At 47.0% G+C, this 22969-nt stretch overlaps 2 protein-coding genes across 3 annotated transcripts in view; one reads left to right on the top strand and one right to left on the bottom strand.

Annotated features, from left to right (window-relative positions):
• The window catches only part of UHRF1 (ubiquitin like with PHD and ring finger domains 1), a 41827-nt gene extending 24654 nt beyond the window's left edge, over positions 1–17173 (top strand). The window contains exons 8-17 of the mRNA XM_083363454.1: positions 947–1070; positions 2675–2782; positions 4330–4434; positions 6499–6605; positions 8680–8842; positions 9929–10066; positions 10189–10291; positions 10425–10582; positions 13011–13109; positions 16898–17173. Of these exons, the coding sequence (XP_083219580.1) occupies positions 947–1070; positions 2675–2782; positions 4330–4434; positions 6499–6605; positions 8680–8842; positions 9929–10066; positions 10189–10291; positions 10425–10582; positions 13011–13109; positions 16898–17044 (1252 nt within the window). The 3' untranslated portion in view covers positions 17045–17173. The remainder of the gene's footprint in view (positions 1–946; positions 1071–2674; positions 2783–4329; positions 4435–6498; positions 6606–8679; positions 8843–9928; positions 10067–10188; positions 10292–10424; positions 10583–13010; positions 13110–16897) is intronic.
• The window catches only part of TICAM1 (TIR domain containing adaptor molecule 1), a 232135-nt gene that overhangs the window by 72978 nt on the left and 136188 nt on the right, over positions 1–22969 (bottom strand). The gene's annotated exons all lie outside the window — the stretch shown is intronic.

Raw genomic sequence — 22969 nt, 5'->3', positions numbered from 1 at the left:
AGGTTTGGTATACAATGGGCAGGCTATATAGGTAGCTCTTGACTGACCAGCATGACGAAGCCTGGAATTACGGTTGTAAGTTGTGCCGATAATGAAGTAGTTCCCCACATGTTTACACCCGATTTTGCAACTTTTGTGCAGCTAACGTTAAGCGAACATGGAAGGTTTTAAGCAACCTGGTCTCCAATGGGTGTTTTATTTTTATTTTTTACCAGAAATGGAAGTAAAAACTTGGGCATTGGTTTATTTATGATTTTTAGCTTACACAATTTTTATCTTTACAATTGCAAACCTCCCAAAGTTACCCTGAGGTAAGATGGCTGGCCGATAAATTTCATAAACAAAGGTGACTGCAGGATGTCGCAAATGACCAAAACGTGGGTTGGTTGCCGAGTGCCCGAAATGCAACCTCACAACTCCCCCCCCGGGCCATCAGAGTCTGGGGTGTGACTACCTTTTTTGGGGGTCCATCATAGGTCCGAAAGTTTGCAAAGCCGTTTGTTGTTAAGGTGATAAATCAAGGACTACCTACGTATCTCTTAAATAACTAAACCATTTTTCCCCCTGAAAGGAAAGTTATCTTTATTGGGAATTAAGGTTGATTCTCTTCAAGATGCAATCCTGTTTGACACGGTTTGGGGCAGGGGTAGGCAAACTTGGCTCTTTTATGACTGGTGGACTTCCAACTCCCAGAATTCCTGAGCCGGCATGGCTCAGCTTGGAAACCTCTCCCTGTCCCCTCAGCGTGGCTGGCTTGGGAATTCTGGGAGTTGAAGTCCACGAGCCATGAGAGAGCCGAGGTTGCCCAACCCTGGTCTGGGGAGTCTTGGAAAGCTGTAACCTGCTCTAACTGCACCGTTTGGAATTGCGAAAGTAGCTCTTCATACATACCTTTCTAGTATTGCAGATTTAAAAAAAATTATAAACAATGAATGCCTCCTTTTAGGTATTGTCCCGAATGTCGAAATGATGCGAGCGAGGTGGTTTTGGCCGGTGAGAAGCTGAAAGAGAGCAAAAAGAAATCTAAGATGGCATCTGCCAACTCGTCTTCTCAGCGGGATTGGGGCAAGGTAACTGGAATCCGCTTGTGCTGTTTAGTTGCCGACCAAAAGAGACCCCTCACGTGGCTCAACACGCTTCTAATTTATTAAAATACTGGGAAGATTATGGAGAGGAGGAGGAATTGCTGGGTGTAGTGGCTAAGGCACCAGACTAAGAAGTGGCAGATTGCGAGTTCAAGTCCCACCTGAGCCATGAAAGGCAAGTGGGTGATTTGGGCCAATCATCAGGAGACGGTGAGTTCTAGTCCCACCTTAGGCATGAGAACTGACTGGGTGATTTGGGCCAATCATCAGGAGACAGTGAGTTCTAGTCCCACCTTAGCCATGAAAGCTGTTGTGACTCAGGGCCAGCCTGTGGGTCCGACAGCCGGCTCCGACGTATCGGAGGACTCAGATGAGGGGGAGGAGGGAGACGAACCAGCTGATGATGGTTTGGAGGCTTTGCAGAGTCCTCAGCCGGGGACCTCTTCTCAGCTGCGTGAGCCCGAGAGTGCGGAGGATGATGACCCACAGCTGGCCCTGTTCAAGGACGCCCGACGCAGGAGGCAGTCGAGCAGGAACAAACAAAGAAAGGCTATGGGACTCCTCGGGAGGAGGCACAGGGGGACCACGCCCTGAGCTCTCTATAAAAGGAGTGTTTGGGGAGGGGCTGGTTGCTGAAAGCAACTTTTCCGCTTGAGAAGACAAGCTCTAGTGTTTTTGTTAACTGCGTAATTAAATCTTGGCAGAAGCCTTTTAGCCTTGGACGCTCTCCAGTCTCTTCTTTCTGATAAGGGGTTTGTTAGAAGAGGGCTGGTTCAGAACAAAAGCCAGCTAGGTGACTTTGGGCCAATTACCAGGAGACAGTGAGTTCTAGTTCCACCTCAGGCATGAAAGCTGGCTGGGAGACTTTGGCCCAATCCCCGGGAGACTGAGTTCTAGTTCCACCTCAGGCATGAAAGCCAGCTGAGTGACTTTGGGCCAATCACTAGGAGATGGATAGTTCTAGTCCTGCCTTAAGCATGAAAGCCGGCTGGGAGACTTTGGGCCAATCACCGGGAGACAGTGAGTTCTAGTTTCACATTAGGCATAAAAGCCAGCTGTATGACTTTGGAAGCCACTCTCTCTTAGGCCCACCCATCTTATAGGGTTCTTGCTTTGGAGGGAAAAATAGGAGGAAGATGTTTTGGATATGTTGACTACTTTGAGTTCATTTTAAAATTAATTAAGGTGGGATGTAAATAATACTGATGAGAGTAGTTAATCAGAGCAACCTTATAAGCTGCGTGCAGTTTTATTGAGAGGAAGTCCTATAGCACGTTAATTAATGAATACAATGTATAGGCCGCCAGCCTCAGCTAAACATACTAAAAACAAACAAAACGAGGGTGGATGTCATGGAGGTCGGCCTGTTTCCTGGATGCAATGCCCTGCACAGGGGCAGATCCATTTCTCCCACCAAAGACTGCAGCTGAGCGGCCCAGTGGGTTAATTCTGGTGATTTGGGGTGGGGGTGTTGCTTTATTAGAAGATTGGAAAAGTGCAAGCAGATTTAGCCAATTCTCAATTCCACTGTTTGGCTGATTTGTGTTGATTATGTTTAAAATGTGGACCCCTTTTCTCCTTTTTTAAAGGGCATGGCATGTGTGGGACGCACGAGGGAATGTACCATTGTACCATCCAACCATTATGGGCCCATCCCTGGAGTTCCAGTGGGAACCCTGTGGAAATTCAGAGTCCAGGTGAGAAGCTGGCTGAGGAATTCTGGGAGCTGAAGTCCACAAAGTTGCCAAGGTTGCAGACCCCTGCTTTAAACGTTACAGTGCTGGCCAACAGTTTTCCTCTTCTATTCCCTTTTCCTTCAGATTCGAACACTTTACCCACTGACACCCAGTAAGATCATCTGTACGTTCTTAAGGCTTCATCATAGCAGCCTTGGATGTATGTTTCATTCCCTGTTATCTACGTGGCCTTGAGTAACTTACTCTTCTAATCTAACTGTTCGTGAAACTACTTGCAGCCAGAGATTGCTGAAGGGGTGTGTGTGTGTGTCTTACTGTCAGAATCCGTTTATATTTCATTTCTAACTCTTGCCTCTGATCTAAAGCAAGGTCTTCCCTTGGATTCTGCCATGCTCCCACAAGGGAGAGGGGATATGCACGCGGGTTTTATTGCTTTCACTTCCTCTAAGAACTACAATGTAACCTTTTGTTTATTCACCTTATTACAATGTAACAAATTGCTTTCTATACTATGCATCTCTTTGAATTTTTTTCTCCCTTACTGGGCAACTAGGAAAAGGGGTGGGGGAAGAGACACAAACCTCCGGGATCTGGTTTATTTCTCCAAAGAAGGTGTGAAGAGCTGTGGAATGATCAGTGCTGCAAACGTAACCCGGATTGATGTTATCTTCCCTTTCCCACGATGGACTTGCCACATGGGGATTGGCCGGTCTGGAACTACCCGGATGAACTGTGGGGTGGGGTTTTTCTTAGGGACACTTTAAAAATATCGATCTGTAATGGAATCTCTCAGATCCTGTCTATTATGCCTGCTATCTCTTATTCTTAGTAAAAGTACCTGCTTGGAAGAAACTGTCTCCCGAGAGTCCTGCTGTCATGGTTCTGATAAATGAGATAGTTGAAACAAAATGCAGGCATTGTTTATCGGCACTCATGGAGGGATGCCAGAATCTGAAATCTCCTCTCCCCAAACCCATCGTAACACACACAATTTCCACCCTTATCTACACATCATAAATCACATTATCCAATTAGTTTTACACATGAAGTTTCACTTCCCATTCTGTACACGGGCTTTTCTTATCTTCTCAAAACATCCGGTTAATCTTTCCCACCAAAGCAAAGCAATTAAAGTAACAGACTGTCTCTTATATTGTCAGTGCAAAAATATATCAATGTTTGCAGCATTGACACCTGATTTCTTAAGATGTGGGTGAAGTAGGTTCTGAAAGTTAACTTGTTCTGGGGCTTGCCAGAAACGTGGGAGCATTTGAGGAAAATTTGGAGTAATTAAAGGATGGTTTGAATTGTCAGCTGAACTGCATTGCCTCTGTACTGTGCCCTGGGTCATCAGACACTGGTAATACCGCAAACTCCAACACACAGCACTTACAGCAGGAAAGAGAGAGAGAGAGACCAGCAAAAGCCTTCCCTTTTATACTCAGGCTCTTAAAGGGATACAGACCCTGCATGCTCTTAAAGGGATACAGACTGTTCAGCTACTAAAAGTAATGTCTTGACCTGTGACCTTGCCTTTATCGCACCAGGTGAGTGAGTCGGGTGTCCACCGTCCTCACGTCGCAGGGATTCACGGCAGGAGCAACGATGGTGCCTATTCTTTGGTCCTGGCGGGCGGATACGAAGATGATGTAGTAAGTGCCCTTGTTGTCTCTCAGGGCTGCCCTCCTTGTTATTCGAAGTCCCAGTGCAAATGAGATGTTTTTGTTTCAACTTGACATTAAATTAGTTGACTTGAATTACTTAAGTTTGAATAATTAATTGGTGATTCCAGAACTGAATTATTTGCCTCTGAGCCATTTCAAGAGCCCCTTTACTTAGGTAACTGCCAAGATAACCTGGCCTGTGGTTCTTCTGCTGACATTTCTTCCCTTCACCTCTTAAATTAGCCACATGTGCCATTTCCCCTGAGCTTCTGCTTAGTGCAAGGTCAATCTCTGAAACTGGTTCTTTGGGTCAAGAAAATGGATTTCATAACTAAAGGCTAAGGGTGGGCTAGGGAGGGCTGCTCAGCTCTGCATTCGTTGGAATTAAATTGTCAGCTTTTCTGTTCTAGTTAGTACGAAGGCGAAGCAGAATTGCAAACTCACGGACAAAGATGGCTTATTTGTTTACTGGGCTTAGATGTTGCTCCACTCTGAGCCGTCCACGTATGTGATTACGCTATTGGAATGAAAATATGTCCACGTATGTGATTACGCTATTTGAATGAAAATAAATGTAAGAAATGGCGAAGTTAAAAAGAGAATAGCAGGGCTTGGGTTACTTGCTAATAAGAGCAAGTTTGAAACAACAGTCCCTCACAGTTGCTGCTGTTGCCCGGGGAATTCTGGGATCTGAAGTCCACACATCTTAAAAGTTGAGGGTGAGAAAAGCTGATCTATCTTAGTTAGCTCTGATTTGAGGGAGTCGGATCAGAGCAACATGGAGTCTTTCAAAGTGGAAAAGAGGTGATATTTCTTTTTTTTTCTTTTTTCTTTTTTTAAAGCCATTGAGTGCAAGGAATGTGTCATGTGGTGCTGTTGCATCTTTTTGGTTTTGTGTGTGTATAATAAAATTGATTGTCTGGGCTGGCCCCAAAATATATAAACCAGTGCTCAGGCCAAAGGCTACTCATTTGTATTGATAATAATTTTATATACAGGTAGTCCTCAAGTGAAGACCATAATTAAGCCTGGCAATTACTGTCATAAGCCATGACATTTGTAAAGCAGACCACCATGGACCTGGACTCTACTTTATAAACTTTTTTTTTTTGCAACAACTGTTAAACGAACCAATCATTTGCTTAGGGGCTTGTTTTTGCCCGAAACCAGAAGTAAAAGCCGGGTTCAAGAAAAGCGCCATAAATCTCAGTCATGTGACCGTGGGGCAGAGCAAATGAGCACAATCCCATTTGCTGACCATCGAAAATGTGGTCAGGTGACGTTGGGAAGGAACCGACACCAGAACTTTGAAACTGGGCCATAAGTAGCTTTGGGGATGTCTTTGTAACTTGGAACGGCTGAGAAGCGACTGAGGACTGTACGTATTGGTGAAGCTGTGGGGTAGCAAAGCTAGAACTCGGGATCAAAACCTGCTTTGCAAACGTTCACAACTGGAGGAGCTCAAAGCAGTTTGCCAAGCAAATCCTGAACCATGCCGAGTTGGGAGAGAAATATTTCAGTATTCCACAAGGCACCCTGCTACACACATCACCTACCAATTAATTGCAGGCTAACAAATATCCAAAAGGGACGCACGCGGTGGCTCAGTGGGTTACGATGCTGAGCTTGTCGATCAGAAGGTCGGCAGTTTGGCGGGTTGAATCCTGAGTGCCGCATAACAGAGTGAGCGCCTGTTACTCATCCCAGCTTCTGCCAACCTAGCAGTTCAAAAGAACATAAAAATGCAAGTAATGCGGTGGGAAGGTAACAGCGTTCCATGCGCCTCTGGCGTCTAGTCATGCCGGCCACATGACCACGGAGACGTCCTCGGACAAGCGCTGGATCTTTGGCTTTGAAACGGAGATGAGCACCGGCCCCTAGTGTCGGAAACAACTAGCACTCATGTGCGGGGGAACCTTTACCTTTAACCTTTAAATATCCAAACCAAAACCAGCGTTAAAGTGCCCAAATCCATTTATTCGTGTGCTCGAGTGACCGGCGGAGTGGAATTTTCCCCCACCCCTGGATTGAATTCATCTGAATGTATTTCAGGATCACGGAAATTCTTTCACTTACACTGGGAGTGGAGGCCGTGACCTTTCGGGAAACAAACGGACAGCTGAGCAGTCCTGCGATCAAAAACTGACAAAAATGAACAGGTGAGGAGAAACCCCCGCGTGGAATTCAATTAGGTGGGAAGCGAACAGAGCTCAAACCTTTTTTGATCTTTCCGAGCAGTTTTTAGAATCACATTTATAATTCAGTGGCTGCTCAGTGGCTTGTCTGCAGCAGGGGAAGTCTCTTAAATTGTTGTACCTTTGTGGACATTGTTTTTGTACTTTTCCCATTCTCATGCAATTATTCTCGTGTGCTCACATACCTGATACTGTGCCATTGCACACCTGTTTTGTGTTCTTGGAATCATGTTCTTTGCTCGTGAACATCCACCAGTGTTAGATACAGCTCTCCAGTAAAACTGTGCAGCTGGATGGAAATTAACCAAATAGCTGACGAATTATATACCTAATGCTTCCAAATACGCACCTGAGACTAAACCAGCATCTCTCAACCGTGACAACTTTTAAGACATGTGGACCTCAACTCCCAGAATTCCCCAGCCAGCCAGGATGGCTGGGGAATTCTGGGTGTTGGAAGTCCACATGTCTTAAAATTGCTAAGGCTGAGGAACACCGATTTAGGAATATACTAACATCTGTAAATGCATAGCGGTTGCCAGACACCCATATTTCCAGAATAACTGATAGGGACCTTGGAGGTCTTCTAGTCCAACTCTGCAGAAGCGGGAGACCGTATATAGCAGGGGTCTTCAAATGTGGCCCTTTTATGACTTGTGGACTTAAACTTCCAGAATTCCTCAGCCAGGCACAAATGGTTGCCCAGTCTCTTCTTAAAAACTTTCAGTGTTGGAGTATTCACCACCTCTGGAGGCAGGTTGTTCCACTAGTTAATTGTTCTAACTATCAGGAAGTTTCTCCTCAGTTCTAGGCTGCTTCTCTCTTTGGTTAGTTTCCACCTGTTGCTGCTTGTCCTGCCTTCAGGTGCTTTGCAGATTAGGTTGAACTCCCCCTCTTTCTTTGGGGCAGCCCCTGAGATATTGGAAGGCTGCTATCATGTCACCCCTGGTCCTTCTTTTCATTAGACTAGACCAGGGGTCGGCAACCTGAAAAAGGAAAAGAGCCACTGGGAACCGGTTCCATCACACATAAAAAAGTGGGAGCCACGTGCGTGCATCCATGCACGCGCGTGCGCAAAACGGTTTTTTCATGCGCGGACACGCGCGGTTGCCATTTTTTTATGTGATGGAACTGGTTCCTGGTTGCGCGCTGGTGCCGGCCCGTCTGCAAAGCTGCCGCTTTCAGCGGCCTGCAAACGTGCCGCGGCAGCTTTCTCAAAGAGCGGCACCGCTACCTGTTCGCGCGGAGGTGCGCGCGCACCTCTCCAAAGGTTTGGGGAGGTGCGTGCGCACCTATGGTCATTCGGAGAGGTGCGCGCACACCTCTCGGAATGGGCAGCGGCGCCGCTTCTTGGGAAAGCTGCCGCAGCCCGTCTGCAGAGCTGCCGCTTTTGGCAGCCTGGAAACGTGCCGCGGCAGCTTTCTCAAAGAGCGGCGCCGCTGCCCGTTCGCGCGGAGGTGCACGTGCACCTCCAAAGGTTTGGGGAGGTGCACGCGCACCTCCGCCCATTCGGAGAGGTGCGCACGCACCTCTCCAAACGGGCGGTGCCACTCTCCATTTGGAGAGGTGTGCGCGCACCACTGCCCGTTCGAAGAGGTGCGCGCGCACCGGGCGGCTGGGAGCCGCAGGAGACGGCTCAAAGAGCCGCATGCGGCTCCGGAGCCGCGGGTTGCCGACCCATGGACTAGACGTACCCAATTCCAGCAACTGTTCTTTATGTGTTTTAGTCTCCAGAACATTAATCATCCTAAGTTCCTCTTCTCTGCCCTCTTTCTCGAGTCTCGACCTCTTTTTTTTAATATGGGAACCAAAACCATGCGATTTTCCACATGTGGCCTTAACCACGACATTATAATGCGTTGTTTTCACTTGAGAATACCACATTATAATGTGACGGGTGCTGGTTGTAAGTCACTTCTCTGAGCGTCGTACGTTTGAACGGCTGCTAAACGGATCACTGCACGTTCGAGGCCTGCCTGTAGAAGGGGAGGTCAGGGAAGACCCTCAAAGGCCCCCTTTGTTTCTTCACGGTTGGCAGAGCCCTGGCCCTGAACTGCAGCGCCCCAATTAACGATAAAGAGGGTGCCGAAGCCAAGGACTGGCGAGCCGGGAAACCCGTTCGGGTGGTACGGAACATGAAGGGAGGCCGATACAGCAAATACGCCCCCACAGATGGAAATCGCTACGATGGGATCTATAAGGTACCATGTGGCTGGTTACTTTTACTTTTTTACTTTACTTTTCCTTTACCCTTACCTTTCCTTTCCTTTTTCATTATTATTATTATTATTTATATCCCACCTTTATTATTTTTGCAAATAACTCAAGACGGGGCACAAACCTAATGTTCCTTACTTCTTTGCTCCACAACAACTATCCAATGAGGGGTTGGGCTAAGATAAAGGGACTGGCCCAGAGTCACCCAGCCGGCTTTTACACCTAAGGCGGGACTAGAACTCATCCTCTCCTGGTGATGGGCCCAAAGTCACCGCGCCAGGTTTCACGCCTAAGGCGGGACTAGAACTCACCCTCTCCTGGTGATGGGCCCAGAGTCCCCCACCCGGGTTTCGTGCCTAAGGCGGAACTAGAACTCACCCTTTCCTGGTGATGGGCCCAGAGTCCCCCACCCGGGTTTCGTGCCTAAGGCAGAACTAGAACTCACCCTCTCCTGGTGATGGGCCCAGAGTCCCCCAGCCGTCTTTAGTGCCTAAGGTGGAACTAGAACTCACCCTCTCCTGGTGATGGGCCCAGAGTCCCCCAGCCGGGTTTCGTGCCTAAGGCGGGACTAGAACTCACCCTCTCCTGGTGATGGGCCCAAAGTCCCCCAGCCGGGTTTCGTGCCTAAGGTGGAACTAGAACTGACCCTTTCCTGGTTATGGGCCCAGAGTCCCCCACCCGGGTTTCGTGCCTAAGGCGGAACTAGAACTCACCCTTTCCTGGTGATGGGCCCAGAGTCACGCAGCCGGGTTTCGTGCCTAAGGCGGAACTAGAACTCATGCTCTCCTGGTGATGGGCCCAGAGTCACGCAGCCGTCTTTAGTGCCTAAGGTGGAACTAGAACTCACCCTCTCCTGGTGATGGGCCCAGAGTCCCCCAGCCGGGTTTCGTGCCTAAGGCGGGACTAGAACTCACCCTCTCCTGGTGATGGGCCCAAAGTCACCACGCATGGTTTCATGCCTAAGGCGGAACCAGAACTCACTTGTCTCCTGATTTCTAGCCGGGCGCCTTAACCGCTCCGCCAAATTGCCTTTCTGGAACTGAAACCTTTTTCTCTGTTCCCTTGTAAAGGTAGTTAAGTATTGGCCCGAAACGGGGAAATCTGGCTTTTTGGTCTGGCGTTACATGCTCAGGAGAGACGACGAAGAGCCAGCCCCCTGGAGCAGAGAAGGCAAAGAGAGGATGAAGAAACTTGGTCTGGCCATGCAGGTACACACACACACACACACACACACACACACACACACAGAGCGGTGTCTCGTGATGGGTGGCCCCGCGTCTCCATCCACCGTTTTGACAAACTTAAAGCTTTTTCATCGCCCCTGATTTAGTATCCCGAAGGGTACCTGGAAGCCGTTGCAAACAAAGATAAAGAAAACAGCAAGAAAATAGAAGAAGAAACTCCAGGAGAAGGAAAGAGGAAAAGGAAATCTGGTAAGGGATCTTCTTGAATGGAGTTGCCCGGGCATCTTTTTTTTTTTTTTTTTTTTTGGGAAGTCTCTCTTTGACGAATGAATTGAATGAACGAACGAGTGAAGTAAATCCTGTCCGCTTGTGCGCTTTCCAGGAAACGATTCAGACCTCTGCGTCTCTCCTGCCGCTACGCCAAAGAAAACTAAAGTCGAAGTCTACAAACTCACCCCGCAGCAGAAGGCCCTTATCAAAGACGACGAAGCCAACCTCAAGTTGTGGAATGAAGCGCTAGAAGCCCTGAAGGAGGGACCGGTGGGTAGAGAGGGCGTTAACGTATGGTCACCGATGGCTGTTGTGGTTGGGGGTTTTTTTGGGGGGGGGGAAACGACCCAGTCTTCGGGGGGGCTGTGGAATGAAATGACGGGATCGTTATCGACGGGAGGAAATGATTTTTGAAAGCACCGTTGCAAAAGCCCATCGGAACCAGAACTTGCCGGTCAATGAATTTACCGCGCAGGGAGAAAAACCAACGGAAGAGAATATTCGTAGCTCAGGGTTGAACCGTGAGGTCCTGGGTGCTCTCTGAGCTGGCTGGTTTTCTTGGAGACGTTTCAGGACCCGACTAGGTAACATCATCAGTGCTAGAAGGGAGTCAGTGGGGTTTGTGGAGTGGAGGAGGAGGAGCACAAGGACTGTGGGGCGCTTGGTGCTCTCTGAACTTCGTGGTTTTCTTGCAAAAGTTTCAGGACCCAACTTAGCAATGTCATCAATGCTAGAAGGGAGTGGGATTTGTGGAGAGGAGGAGGAGGAGGAGGACTGTGGGGTCCTTGGTGATCTCTGAGCTGGCTGGTTTTCTTGGAGACGTTTCAGGACCCAACTAGGGAACATCATCAGTGCTAGAAGGAAGTCAATGGGGTTTGTGGAGAGGAGGAGGAAGAGGAGGAGGAGAACAACAATGACTGTGGGGTGCTTTGTGCTCTCTGAACTGGGTGGTTTTCTTGCAAAAGTTTCAGGACCCAACTAGGCAATGTCCTCAGTTCTAGAAGGAGGTGTGGTTTGCTCTCGGTTTGTATGCAAGCGGCTCGCCCTGCCAGAGTCGGTGGGGGCTGTTCTTGGTGTTTCCTTGATTAGGCTTTTGTTGGAGAGAACACGATTAGGCTCTGAACCAAGAAGACAGCTAAGCTCAGAGAGCACCAAGGTCCCCCTCAAGTCCTCCAATTCCTTCAGTTCATAAACCCCACTCCTTCTAACACTGACGTTGTTATCTAGTTGGGTAATGAACGTCCGCAAGAAAACAGACAAACTTACAGAGCAGCAAGGACATTTCTCTCCCGCCCCCCAGGAAAAAAAAATGCCACGTTTTTAGTTCAGGCTGCTCTTTTGCTTCACTGAGATGGCTCTGCTTGCTTGCCTCCTCTTGTCTTTTTCTGCCATGTTGAAAGAGCTGTTTGTGCTCTCCGCTCCAACTCACTCAAACCCTTAAGTGCCCAAAGTCTCTGGAACGGATCCTCCGGCTGCATCAGCACAGGCGGTCCTTGATTTACAACCGTTGGTTTAGTTGCTGTTCGAAGTTAACTACGGCGCTGGGGGAAAAAATGTGACTTACGACCGTTTTTCACGCTTAATGACTTGTAGCATCCCCACGGTCACATGATCCAAATTCAGACACTTGGGTCACTGGCACATATTTATGACGGTTGCAGTCTCCCGGGGTGTCTGTGTGTGTGTGTCCCCTTTTGTGTCCTCCTGACGAGCAACGTGGATGGGGGGGAGCCAGATTCACTTAACAACCATGGGACTAATTTAACAACTGCAGCGATTCACTTCACAACTACGGCAAGAAAGATTGTAAAATGGGGTAAAACTCACAACAACAACAACAATGTTGGAAGGGACCTTGCTGGTCATCTAGTCCAACCCCCTGCTCAGGCAGGAAACCCTATGCCATTTCAGACAAATGGCTGTCCAATCTCTTCTTATAAACTTCCAGTGTTGGAGCATTCACCACTTCTGGAGGCAGGTTGTTCCACCGGCTAATTGTTCTAACTGTCAGGAAATTCCTCCTTAGTTCTAGGTTGCTTTTCTCATTGGTTAGTGTCCATCCGTTGCTTCTTGTCCTGCCTTCAGGTGCTTTGGGGAACAGCTTGACTCCCGCTTCTTTGGGGCAGCCCCTGAGATACTGGAAGACGGCTATCATGTCCCCCTTCGTCCTTCTCTTCATTAGACTAAGACATGCCCAATTCCAGCAACCGTTTCTTATATGTTTTAGCCTCCAATCCCCTGATCATCTTTGCTGCTCTTCTCTGCACTCTTAAGCAACACAAATTTGGGGCTTAATTGTGGTCCTAAGTTGAGGACCACCTTCTAGGCTGGTTGCCCAAATGCCTGAATTTTAATCCTGTGACCGGTTGTAAGCGCGAGGACCAAGTCATCGGTTTTCAGTGTCGTCGTAACTTCGAACGGCCCCTAAATCAATGGCCGTAAGACGACACTACACCGTGCGGCCAGCGCAGTTCTCTTTGCAGTCATGGAGGTGAACGTGAAAGGCCGGCTTCTCCAGGGCCGGGAGGCTGAACCCAACAGTTCCTGCCTCAGGGATAAGGTGCTGCGTTCTTCAGCCGAAGCTAAGGCCCCGTTCCCGGCGACTGGCACCGCACGCTGCCCCCATCTCCAGCCATGGATAAGGCAGGAGGAAGTTGAGGAGAGCACTCTTAATGGCCTTCCTTCTCTCTCCTGGCAGAAATTCCTGAGCAAAGTGGAGGAAACCTTCCTGTGCATTTGCTGTCAAGAGGTGGTTTTCCGACCAATCACCACGGTGTGCCAGCACAACGTATGTAAGGTGAGCGAGTTGCCGTCTTTCACGTTTTGTTCTGCAAAGGGGGTCCAGGTGGTTTTTTTTTTTTTTTTTTGCTTAAGCAGCTTCGGGTAGGCAGGGCAGCAGTGGGGTGGGGGCGATGATGGAAAGGACAGGCGGTCCTCCCCCCACAACTTTCCTCACTGAGGGATGTGGCCGTTAAGTGAGTCGTGCCGATTTTATCATCTCCCTCTTTCCCTCCCTTAATCAAATCTGGCTTCCCCCGTTGAATTTGCTAGTCTTTTCCATTGCACAGTAGAGCTGCCCTTTACAGTTGTTTTTTTCCATCGGAGGAACATGTGCCTGCCCTCTGGTGTCTTCATGAGAGAGGAAGTGTCAAGTGTGAAGTATTGTGACCACACACCAAGTTCCAGTTAAAACCATACATTGCTCAAGCCTTTACACAAGAATCTTTATCCACCAACGGTCAGCACTAAATTGGGGGTGAAGGAGGAGTCAACCGAATTCGTGGAGCGCTGGGCTTCGATCGCCTGGGGCAGGGGGTGGGCAACCTCAGCTCTTTTTATGACTTGTGGACTTCAACACCAGTCCACGAGTAGTCAAAGGGCAAAGTTGGAAGACAACCCCTGATATAGGAGAAGCAAAGTCACTAGGGCATTTCTGGTGGTGTTGGAAAAAAAGCTTTTCTCCCTGACCAGATTACACCTATCCGTGTTGATTAGGGCCGGTTATCCTGCCAAATGGCTGTCCAGTCTCTTCTTAAAAACTTCCAGTGTTGGAGCATTCACAGCTCCTGGATGCAGGTTGTTCCCCTGGTTAATTTTTCTCACTGTCAGGAAATTTCTCCTTAGTTCCAGGTTGCTTCTCTCCTTGACTAGTTTCCATCCGTTGCTTCTTGTCCTGCCTTCAGGCGCTTTGGAGAACAGCTTGACTGCCTCTTATTTGTGGCAGCCCCTGAGATACTGGAAGACTGCTATCCTGTCCCCCCTGGTCCTTCTCTTCATTAAATTAGACATCTCCAATTCCAGCAACCGTTCCTTGTTAGATTATTAGATTAATTAATTACCTTATTGGATTGATTGTTCCCACTGTCAAACATCTCATCAATATAGGTTTGAGAGAGTGCTTGCTGCCCCTCAGTTTAGCTACGCTGTCTTCCCAGAAATGGCTATTGTAGCTTTTTTTAAATATATATATGGCAGTCACGTAATCAGCCAGATGTTTAGATTAAATTTGGCCTTGGACTAGCTCTTGCAGTTTTCTTGACAAGAGTTCAGAAGTGGTTTGCCATTGCCATTGCCTGCTTCCTCAGGCTGAGAGAAAGTGACCAGCTCAGATTCACCCAGCTGGCTTTTGTGCCTAGGGCAGGGTTAGGCCACCTGGGCTCTTTGATGAGTTGTGGACTTCAACTCCCAGAATTCCTGAGCTAGCGTGGCGCAGCTTGGAAACCTCTCCCTTTCCTCTCAGCGTGGCTGGCTCAGGAATTCTGGGAGTTGAAGTCCACGAGTCATAAAAGAGCCAAGTTTGAAGACCCCCTCCTCTAAAGGTACAAACCAGTAGTTCCACTGGATGTAGAGTTGGTCTATACGCAGGGGTGGGGAACCTGGGCGCTCTTACGACTTGTGGACTTTTAAGTCCCAGAATTCCTAAGCCAGCCAGGGTTCAGCTTGGGAAACCTCTCCCTTTCCCCTCAGCGTGGCTGGCTCAGGAATTCTGGGAGTTGAAGTCCATGAGTCATAAAAGGGCCAAGGTTGCCTACCCCTGGCCTAGGGTGAGACTAGAATTCACTGTCCCCCAATTTCTAGGCTGCTGCCTTCACCGCGACTGGCTTTGACTACTAGTATTTTATTGCTTACATCCCGTACCTGGTGACCAGAACTCAAGATTAGGAAGATTTTGAGTGGGTTAAAATGGAAAGGGGAGAGAGAGGGCCCCTTTATAGTTCTAGCTGTGTTCCAGGAAGTAATAAAAAAAGGCTTAAAGGAACCATTTCACAAAGTACTCCAGCTCTACTACTTATTCCCGTTTTGATTTATTTAAGGAATTAAATTACTGTAGTAGCTGAATAAAGCTGAAAGACCAGTTGTCCAGGGGTTTGGTTTACGGCTGTTTATCTTGGGATGGCTGAGCACCATCAACGGTCATGAACACGTCTCACTGAAAGGAGAGTTGCAGGAGAGCTTGGCCGAGGGGCTGCTAACACTTCTTGTCTCTCTGCTCCTCGTTGGCTTCAGGGTCCCCTGAAGAACGGCTACTACAGGCCAACTAAGTTGAGGGTCTGCCTGAGAGAACTTGAACCCGTGCTCCGTTCATCCCTTTACTTACTTACAAGCAGTGAATCCCAACCGCGCACCAGACACACACACACACACACACACCCTCTTGTTCTGGTTGGTTTTGCTAGAATAAACCTGAACGCGTTTTACAGGTAGTCCTCAAATTGTGACAGGTCCTCACTCTCGGGACCGTTGCAGCATCCCCAGGGTCAAGCGATCAAAATCTTGAGCGCGTGGCAACGGCATTTGCGACACTCGGAGGATCCTGGGATGAAATGATTGCCCTTTGCGGCCTTCCCGGGGGGGGGGGGGCTTGCAAGAAGCAAAGGCAATGGGGGAAGCCACGTTCACTAAAATGACTGTGGTGGTTCTGCTTAATTTAATTTTAATTTAATTTAATAACATTTATATACCGCCCTTCTCCCTGAGGACTCAGGGCGGTTCACAGGGCAGAATAAAATAGCAATACAAACATTAAAAAGAGATTAAACAATTGCCCTAGTTAAAACAGTAGAAGTACAATTCTAAAAACCCCAAGATAAAATTAAAAGACCAAAGATAAAACAACCCCACCGATCCCCATCAGGCTAGGCCAGCTTGTACAAACAAAAATGTCTTGAGATCGCGACGAAAGGAGCGAAGATCGGGCGCCATCCGGAGCTCTACCGGTAGCTGATTCCACAGCTCCGGAGCGCCCACAGAGAAGGATCTCCCCCTGGGGGCCACCAATCGACATTCTCTGACCGGTGGCACCCTGAGGAGGCCCTCTCTGTGGGAACGCACAGGGCGCAGGGAGATTGATGCCGGCAGCAGATGTTCCCCGAGGTACTCCGGCCCCATGCCATGGAGGGACTATAATGGAATGACTATAATGACTATAATGGCTATAATGGAATGTATGGAGGATTTGGGGGTATGAGAAGAAGAGCGACTGGGAAACCAATCAGACGTGAGGGGCAGGAGGTTCCGATGGCAACGGGGAAAGCAAGATTCACTTTACAACTGGAGCAAAACAGGTTGTAAAAAATGGGATCCAACCCATCTAGCAGCTGCCTCACTTAACAACGGAAGTGCCCATCCCGATGATGGTGGTAAGCTGAGGACTACCTGTACATGGAACTAATTTTACACCCAAATTAGAAATCGTTATGGAAAGTATTGGAATTCAAACATAACAACAAAAAGGTTTAGATTATACCTCTTCCGCCCAAAACATATAATTTTTACTTTCCACCCAATATCTATTTTTATGCTTTTATTAATAAATAAATAAATAAATAAATAAATACATTCATACGTACGTACGTACGTTTCGCAGAAGCAGTACTTGAATCCTAATCCTGCTCTTTTCCATCCCGGCTTCTTCAGTTTATGCAGAACCTCCACAGTTAAAATTTTAAAGAGATTTGTTCCACTGGATTTACCATTTTTAATCTGCTTTGGACCAAATCTTCTCCAGGAAGGATTAGGTTGATCAAAGTTGTTGTTTAAGCAGACGTCCCATTAGCTTTTCTCTGTTTCTCCCCCGCCCCCCAGGATTGCCTGGATCGATCTTTTCGAGCCAAAGTGTACAGCTGCCCAGCCTGCCGCTACGATCTCGGCAAAAACTATACGATGGACGTCAACCAGCCGCTGCAAGATCTTCTAAATCAGCTCTTCCCAGGTTACGGCAGCGGACGGTGATTCTGTAAAAGCACTTCTCATTTCCGTTTTTTTTTTTTTTTTTTTTGGAGTTTTGTTCTGGTTTTTTTGTCTTGCCCCTTCGGAAAACAAAAAAAAACCCAAAACCTTGTGTGATTTTGGTGGGTTTTTATTTAAATAAATAACCTTTTGGAAAAAAACTTCTGTCTCCGTTCCCCCTTCCCAAGCCCCTGAAAGCTAAAATAGAGGAACTTGCATATATATATATATATATATATATATATATATATATATATATATATATATATATATATATATATATAATGTTTTCTGAGGTTTTTGCGGGTGTTTGTATGTGGATCTTTGGTCATTCGGGTTTTTTTTTTAGTTCTACGCGGGGGAAAAACCCGAATGACCAAAGATCCATATATATAGGTCCACATACAGACACCCGCGAAAACCTCAGAAAACAAATATATATATACACATATACATATAATTATAATTTTGGTAGCATTTTCATTGTCGGTTAGCATATTAAACGGATCAGAGCATAGGTTGAAGGGAACCTCCCATTGCTTGTCACAAACCTGCTATTAAATTGGGGCAAAGCATTCTCTCGTGAAACAGAAATCTTGTACGTAGCTCGCTTTTGCTAGAACAATCTGAAGCAATGGATCCAGGGCCATAAATCTGAGCTGTTTTTAATTGTTTTCTTTTTTTTTAAGGCAGCATTTTTGGGGCTCGTGTGTAACGCGTCTTGGGCTTCAGCATTCTCCCGCGGTTGCGTTGAGACTCCATTGTTTTATTTGCGTGTATTTGCTGTTTTGTTTTAAACAAGTTCTTCCTTATCAACTGTTTGTCTTAAGAGCCTTTATGCAAAATGGCTACCTCTGCCTTTGTATCTATTTGCCAGCCAGGTGCTGCTTTCTCTTTTTTGTCATGTCTTTACGGGAACATATATAAAAGCCATTTTAAAAGGACAATTTAATGGTCCTCTTTGCTGATCAGACTAATCTCTGAACCCTTGGGGGAAAAAATAGACCCATCTCCCAAGATGCCAGGGAAAAGTTTTGTTCTTGGAATTATCAGCTGTAACATTAGCATTCTATATCACTAGTTTAGATAATCATCTTGCAGTCCGCATGTGTGTTCCTTTTCCTGCTAATTCTGAATCTTCTAGTTTTGCTTAGGATGGGAAACTAGATATTGTAACTAGTTTTTGAATGGAAAACCTTGACTATATATTCAACGGTCGGTTGTTTCTCACCTCAACAGACACAATACTCTACAGTGAATACCTCTCAACGTAAGAAAATAAATAAACCAGGGTTGCTTAATAAATCACTCTTCACGATGAACAGACTGGAACAAATGTACTTGGGTTGTTTTGCATTTTTATAAGTATATAATAATGTTCAGAAGAAAGCAACTTTTTTTTTTACCTTTCTGAATTATGCTAATTTTGTACAAACAGAAGTTCTCAAAATAAAATACATTTCTTATCAAAAAGAGCACGTGCCTTTTCTTGAATGCTGAAATAGTTCGGCGTTAGTCTGTCATCCTGTTTCTATCAAGTCCATTTCATACATCTAGTACAGGGGTAGGCAACCCTGGCTCTTAGGACTTGTGGACTTCAACTCCCAAAATTCCTGAGCCAGCATGACGCAGCTTGATGGCTGGCTCAGGAATTCTGGGAGTTGAAGTCCACGAGTCATAAAAGAGCCAAGGTTGCCTACCCCTAGTGGCTGGGGTCTGGGCAATGTAATGACTTGCAAGAATGTAATACAGGCGGCCCTCGACTTAAAACCATTCATTTAGGGAGCGTTCGAAGTTACAACAGTTAGGACCATTTTTCACACAATTGTTGCAGTATCCCCAGGGTCACGTAAGCAAAATTTGGACGCTTGGCCAACTGGCTCTGATTTATGATGGCTGCAGTGTGTCCCGGGGTTAGGTGATCACCTTCTGCAACTTTTTGACAAGCCGAAGCCAGCTTAACAACCGGGTTACTAAGTTCACGGCTGCAGTGATTCACTTCACAACTGGTGAGCAAGGACGCAAAATGGGGCAAAACTCACTTAACAACTGTCTCAAAAGAGCAACAGAAACTTTGGGCAGAGTTGTGACCACAAGGATTACTTATTTTAAAATTAAATATAGCCCCAAAAAATAAATAAAGCATTGACTACTGCAATGCTGTCTACATGGGGCTGCCCCTGAGGACCACTCGGAGGCTTCAGCTGGTGCAGCTGGTCTCCCGATACTCCCATGTAACACCTCTTGTCCGCGAGCTGCATTGGCTTCCAGTTGCCCTCCGGGTGAGATTCAAGGTGCTGGTGATGACCTATAAAGCCCTAAATGGCATGGGCCCGGATTATCTAAGGGAGCACCTGCTGCCAGCGTCAATTTCCCATCGTCCTGTGCGCTCCCACAGGGAGGGCCTCCTCAGGGTACCGCTGGTCAAGGATTGCCGACGGGCGATCCACAGGGGGAGGGCGTTCTCTGTGGGCGCACCTGCCCTATGGAATCAACTGCCAACAGAACTCCGGACTGCCCCCGACCTTCGTTCGTTTCGCCAGGACCTAAAAACCTGGCTCTTTGAGCTATCTGGTCTGGACTGAGGGGTTTAATGTTTTTAAATTGTGATTTAATTTTTGTGGCTAGACTTAATTTAATTTATTTTAATTTTATATTGGATTGTTTTTAAATTTTGCCTTGTAAACCGCTCTGAGTCCTTTGGGAATAGGGCGGTATATAAACCGAATAAATAAATAAATAAAATCACAGTTTAAAATCATTAAAACCCCTCAGTCCAGGCCAGATAGCTCAAAGAGCCAGGTTTTTAGGTCCCGGCGAAACAAACGAAGGTCAGGGGCAGTCCGGAGTTCCGTTGGCAGTTGATTCCAACTGCCTATTTTGGGTTAAAATACATTTATGGTTGGAGAAAATGACTAAAAAACAACTACTAGACTTTAGCCCAGAGTTATTTTAGTTAGGAGTAATAGGAGCCAATTATGAGAAAGATGGCAGATCTCTAATACTACACATACTAATGGTGGCAACAATTGTATTTGCCCAACATTGGAAAAAGGAAAACTTGCCAGCTGAAGACGTACTAATTAAGAAAATTGTAGTGTGTGCAGAAGTGGATAGGTTGACTTTAAAGACAGAAGAGAAAGAATTCAGTGTAGTTTAGAACACGGGAGAATTTCTATCAATGGCTAGAAAAAACGAGTCAAGAGAGAAAGGAACGGGATAGGTAGGTAACTTTGAATATATATTAGCAAGAAGGCGGCTATTCCTTTTCCATCAGGCTGATCTGGACTGACAGGGATTTAAAAATGTTTTTAATTTTTAATTTTAATTTATTTTATTGGGGCTGTTAATTTAATTCTTTTTAACTTTTGTATTGCTGTATTTATTGTGGTTAGCTGCCCTGAGTCCTTCGGGGAGATAGGGCGGCATATAAGTCCCCAAAATAAATAAATAAATAAATATTGAGTGATTAATTTAACATATTGTGTATGATGGAGCTGAGGACTGCCCCCGACCTCCGTTCATTCCACCGGGACCTGAAGACCTGGCTCTTCGAGCTCTCTGGCCCAGACTGAGAATTTTAATTTTAATTTTAATTGGGGGCTTTTACTTTTTCAGGGACTGTTGTGATTTTTTTTTAATCGTTTTTAACTTTTGTATTTCTTGTTTTAATTACCCTGTAAACCGCCCTGAGTCCTTCGGGAAAGGGCGGTATACAAATCTAAATAAATAAATAAATAATTAACTATCATCTATTATTGTTTGGTAAACACATGAAGCCAGACATTACGCCGTTTGCTAAATATTGAGAATGTTGTTTCGAGACTCTAGAAAGAGTACAGAGAAGAGCAACAAAGATGATTGGGGGACTGGAGGCTAAAACATATAGGGAACGGTTGCTGGAATTGGGTGTTGTTGTTAGCTGCGAAGTCGTGTCCAACCCATCGCGACCCTATGGACAACATTCCTCCAGGCCTTCCTGTCGTCTACCATCTTCTGGAGTCCCTTTAAGCTCACGCCTCCTGCTTCAGTGACTCCATCCAGCCACCTCATTCTCTGTCGTCCCGTTCTTCTCTTGCCCTCAATCTTTCCCAGCATTAGGCTCTTCTCCAGTGAGTCCTTCCTTCTCATTAGGTGGCCAAAGGATTTGAGTTTCAACTTCAGGATCTGGCCTTCTAAAGAGCAGTCAGGGTTGATCTCCTCTAGGACTGACCGCTTTGATCGCCTTGCAGTCCAAGGGACTTGCAGGAGTCTTCTCCAGCACCAGAGTTCAAAGGCCTCCATTCTTTGGTGCTCAGCCTTTCTTATGGTCCAACTTTCACTGCCATACATTGCAACTGGGAAGACCACAGCCTTGATTATGCGCACTTTTGTTGGCAGGGTGATGTCTCTGCTTTTTAGTGTGCTGTCTAGATTTGCCATGGCTTTCCTCCCGAGGAGCAAGCGTCTTTTAATTTCTTGGCTACAGTCCCCATCTGCAGTGATCTTGGAGCCCAGGAAAATAAAATCTGTCACTACCTCCATTTCTTCCTCATCTATTTGCCAGGAATTGAGAGGGCCAGATGCCATGATCTTGGTTTTCTTGAGGTCTGGTTTAATGAAGAGAAGGGTGAGGGGGGACATGATAGCAGTGTTCCAATATCTCAGGGGCTGCCCCAAAGAAGAGGGAGTCAAGCTATTCTCCAAAGCACCTGAAGGCAGAAGAAGAAGCAACGGATGGAAACTGATCAAGGAGAGAAGTGACCTAGAACTAAGGAGAAACTTCCTGACAGTGAGAACAATTAACCAGTGGAACGACCTGCCTCCAGAAGTGGTGAATGCTCCAACACAGGAAGTTTTTAAGAAGAGACTGGACAGCCATTTGTCTGAAATGGTATAGGGTTTCCTGCCTTAGCAGGGGGTTGGACTAGATGACCTCCAAGGTCCCTTCCAACTTCTTCTTCTTCTTCTTCTTCTTCTTCTTCTTCTTCTTCTTCTTCTTCTTCTTCTTCTTCTTCTTCTTCTTCTTCTTCTTCTTCTTCTTCTTCTTATTTTATTATTTATATACCGCCCTTTCCCGAAGGACTCAGGGCGGTTTACAGGGTGATTAAAAAACCAAGATAAAAAAGTTAAAAACTAATTTAAAAAAATTATATTTGTCCCTACATAAATAAAACCCCAGTTAAAATAAGATTGATCCTCAGCCTGGGCCAGAGAGCTCGCAGAGCCAGGTCTTCAGGCCCCGGCGGAATGAACGGAGGTCGGGGGGCAGTTCTCAGCTCCACTGGCAGCTGGTTCCAAAGGGCAGGCGCCCCCACTGAGAAGGCCCTATCCCTGGGTGTCGTCCGCCGGCAATCTCTTACCGGTGGCACCCTGAGAAGACCCTCCCTGTGGGAGCGCACTGGACGAAGGGAACTTGATGCCGGCAGCAGGTGTTCCCTCAAATAGCCCAGACCCAAGCCATTTAGGGCTTTATAGGTCATCACCAGCACCTCACCCGGAGGGCAACCGGAAGCCAATGCAACCCTAATCCAAATCCCAACCCCAATTTATTCCTAACCCTATAAAAATCTAATAAAATCTATATTTTTTTAAAAAAGAATGTCTCTTCAGCTGTTCTCACAAGGAGGGGAGTCCCAATGGGCGGTGTGGAAGTTGAACCCCCCCATCTAGCCGTCCTTTGACCCGGAAAGGGGGCAAGGCTACGCACGCCCCAATTCCCACCCGAGGATCCGCCCCGCTGTGAGGGTCTCCTCCTTTTTCCGCCCACCAGGGTTTCCGAGTAACGTGTGTATGCCAACTCGCGTGGGGTCTAAGGAAGAGGGGAAGAGCCTGCGAGGGCGTGGCCTGCGAGAAAGAAGCCGCCCTCCCCTCCCCCGATTGGTGCGCGAGGACCAGCAAGCCCCGCCCACCCCGCGCGGCGGCGGCGGCGGCTGCTGCTGTTGTGCA

This window comes from Vipera ursinii (assembly GCF_947247035.1).
Source record: "Vipera ursinii genome assembly, chromosome: 1".
Taxonomy (NCBI): Eukaryota; Metazoa; Chordata; class Lepidosauria; order Squamata; family Viperidae; genus Vipera; species Vipera ursinii.
Note: the sequence above shows the minus strand (reverse complement) of the source record. Positions and strands in the feature narration are given on the sequence as shown.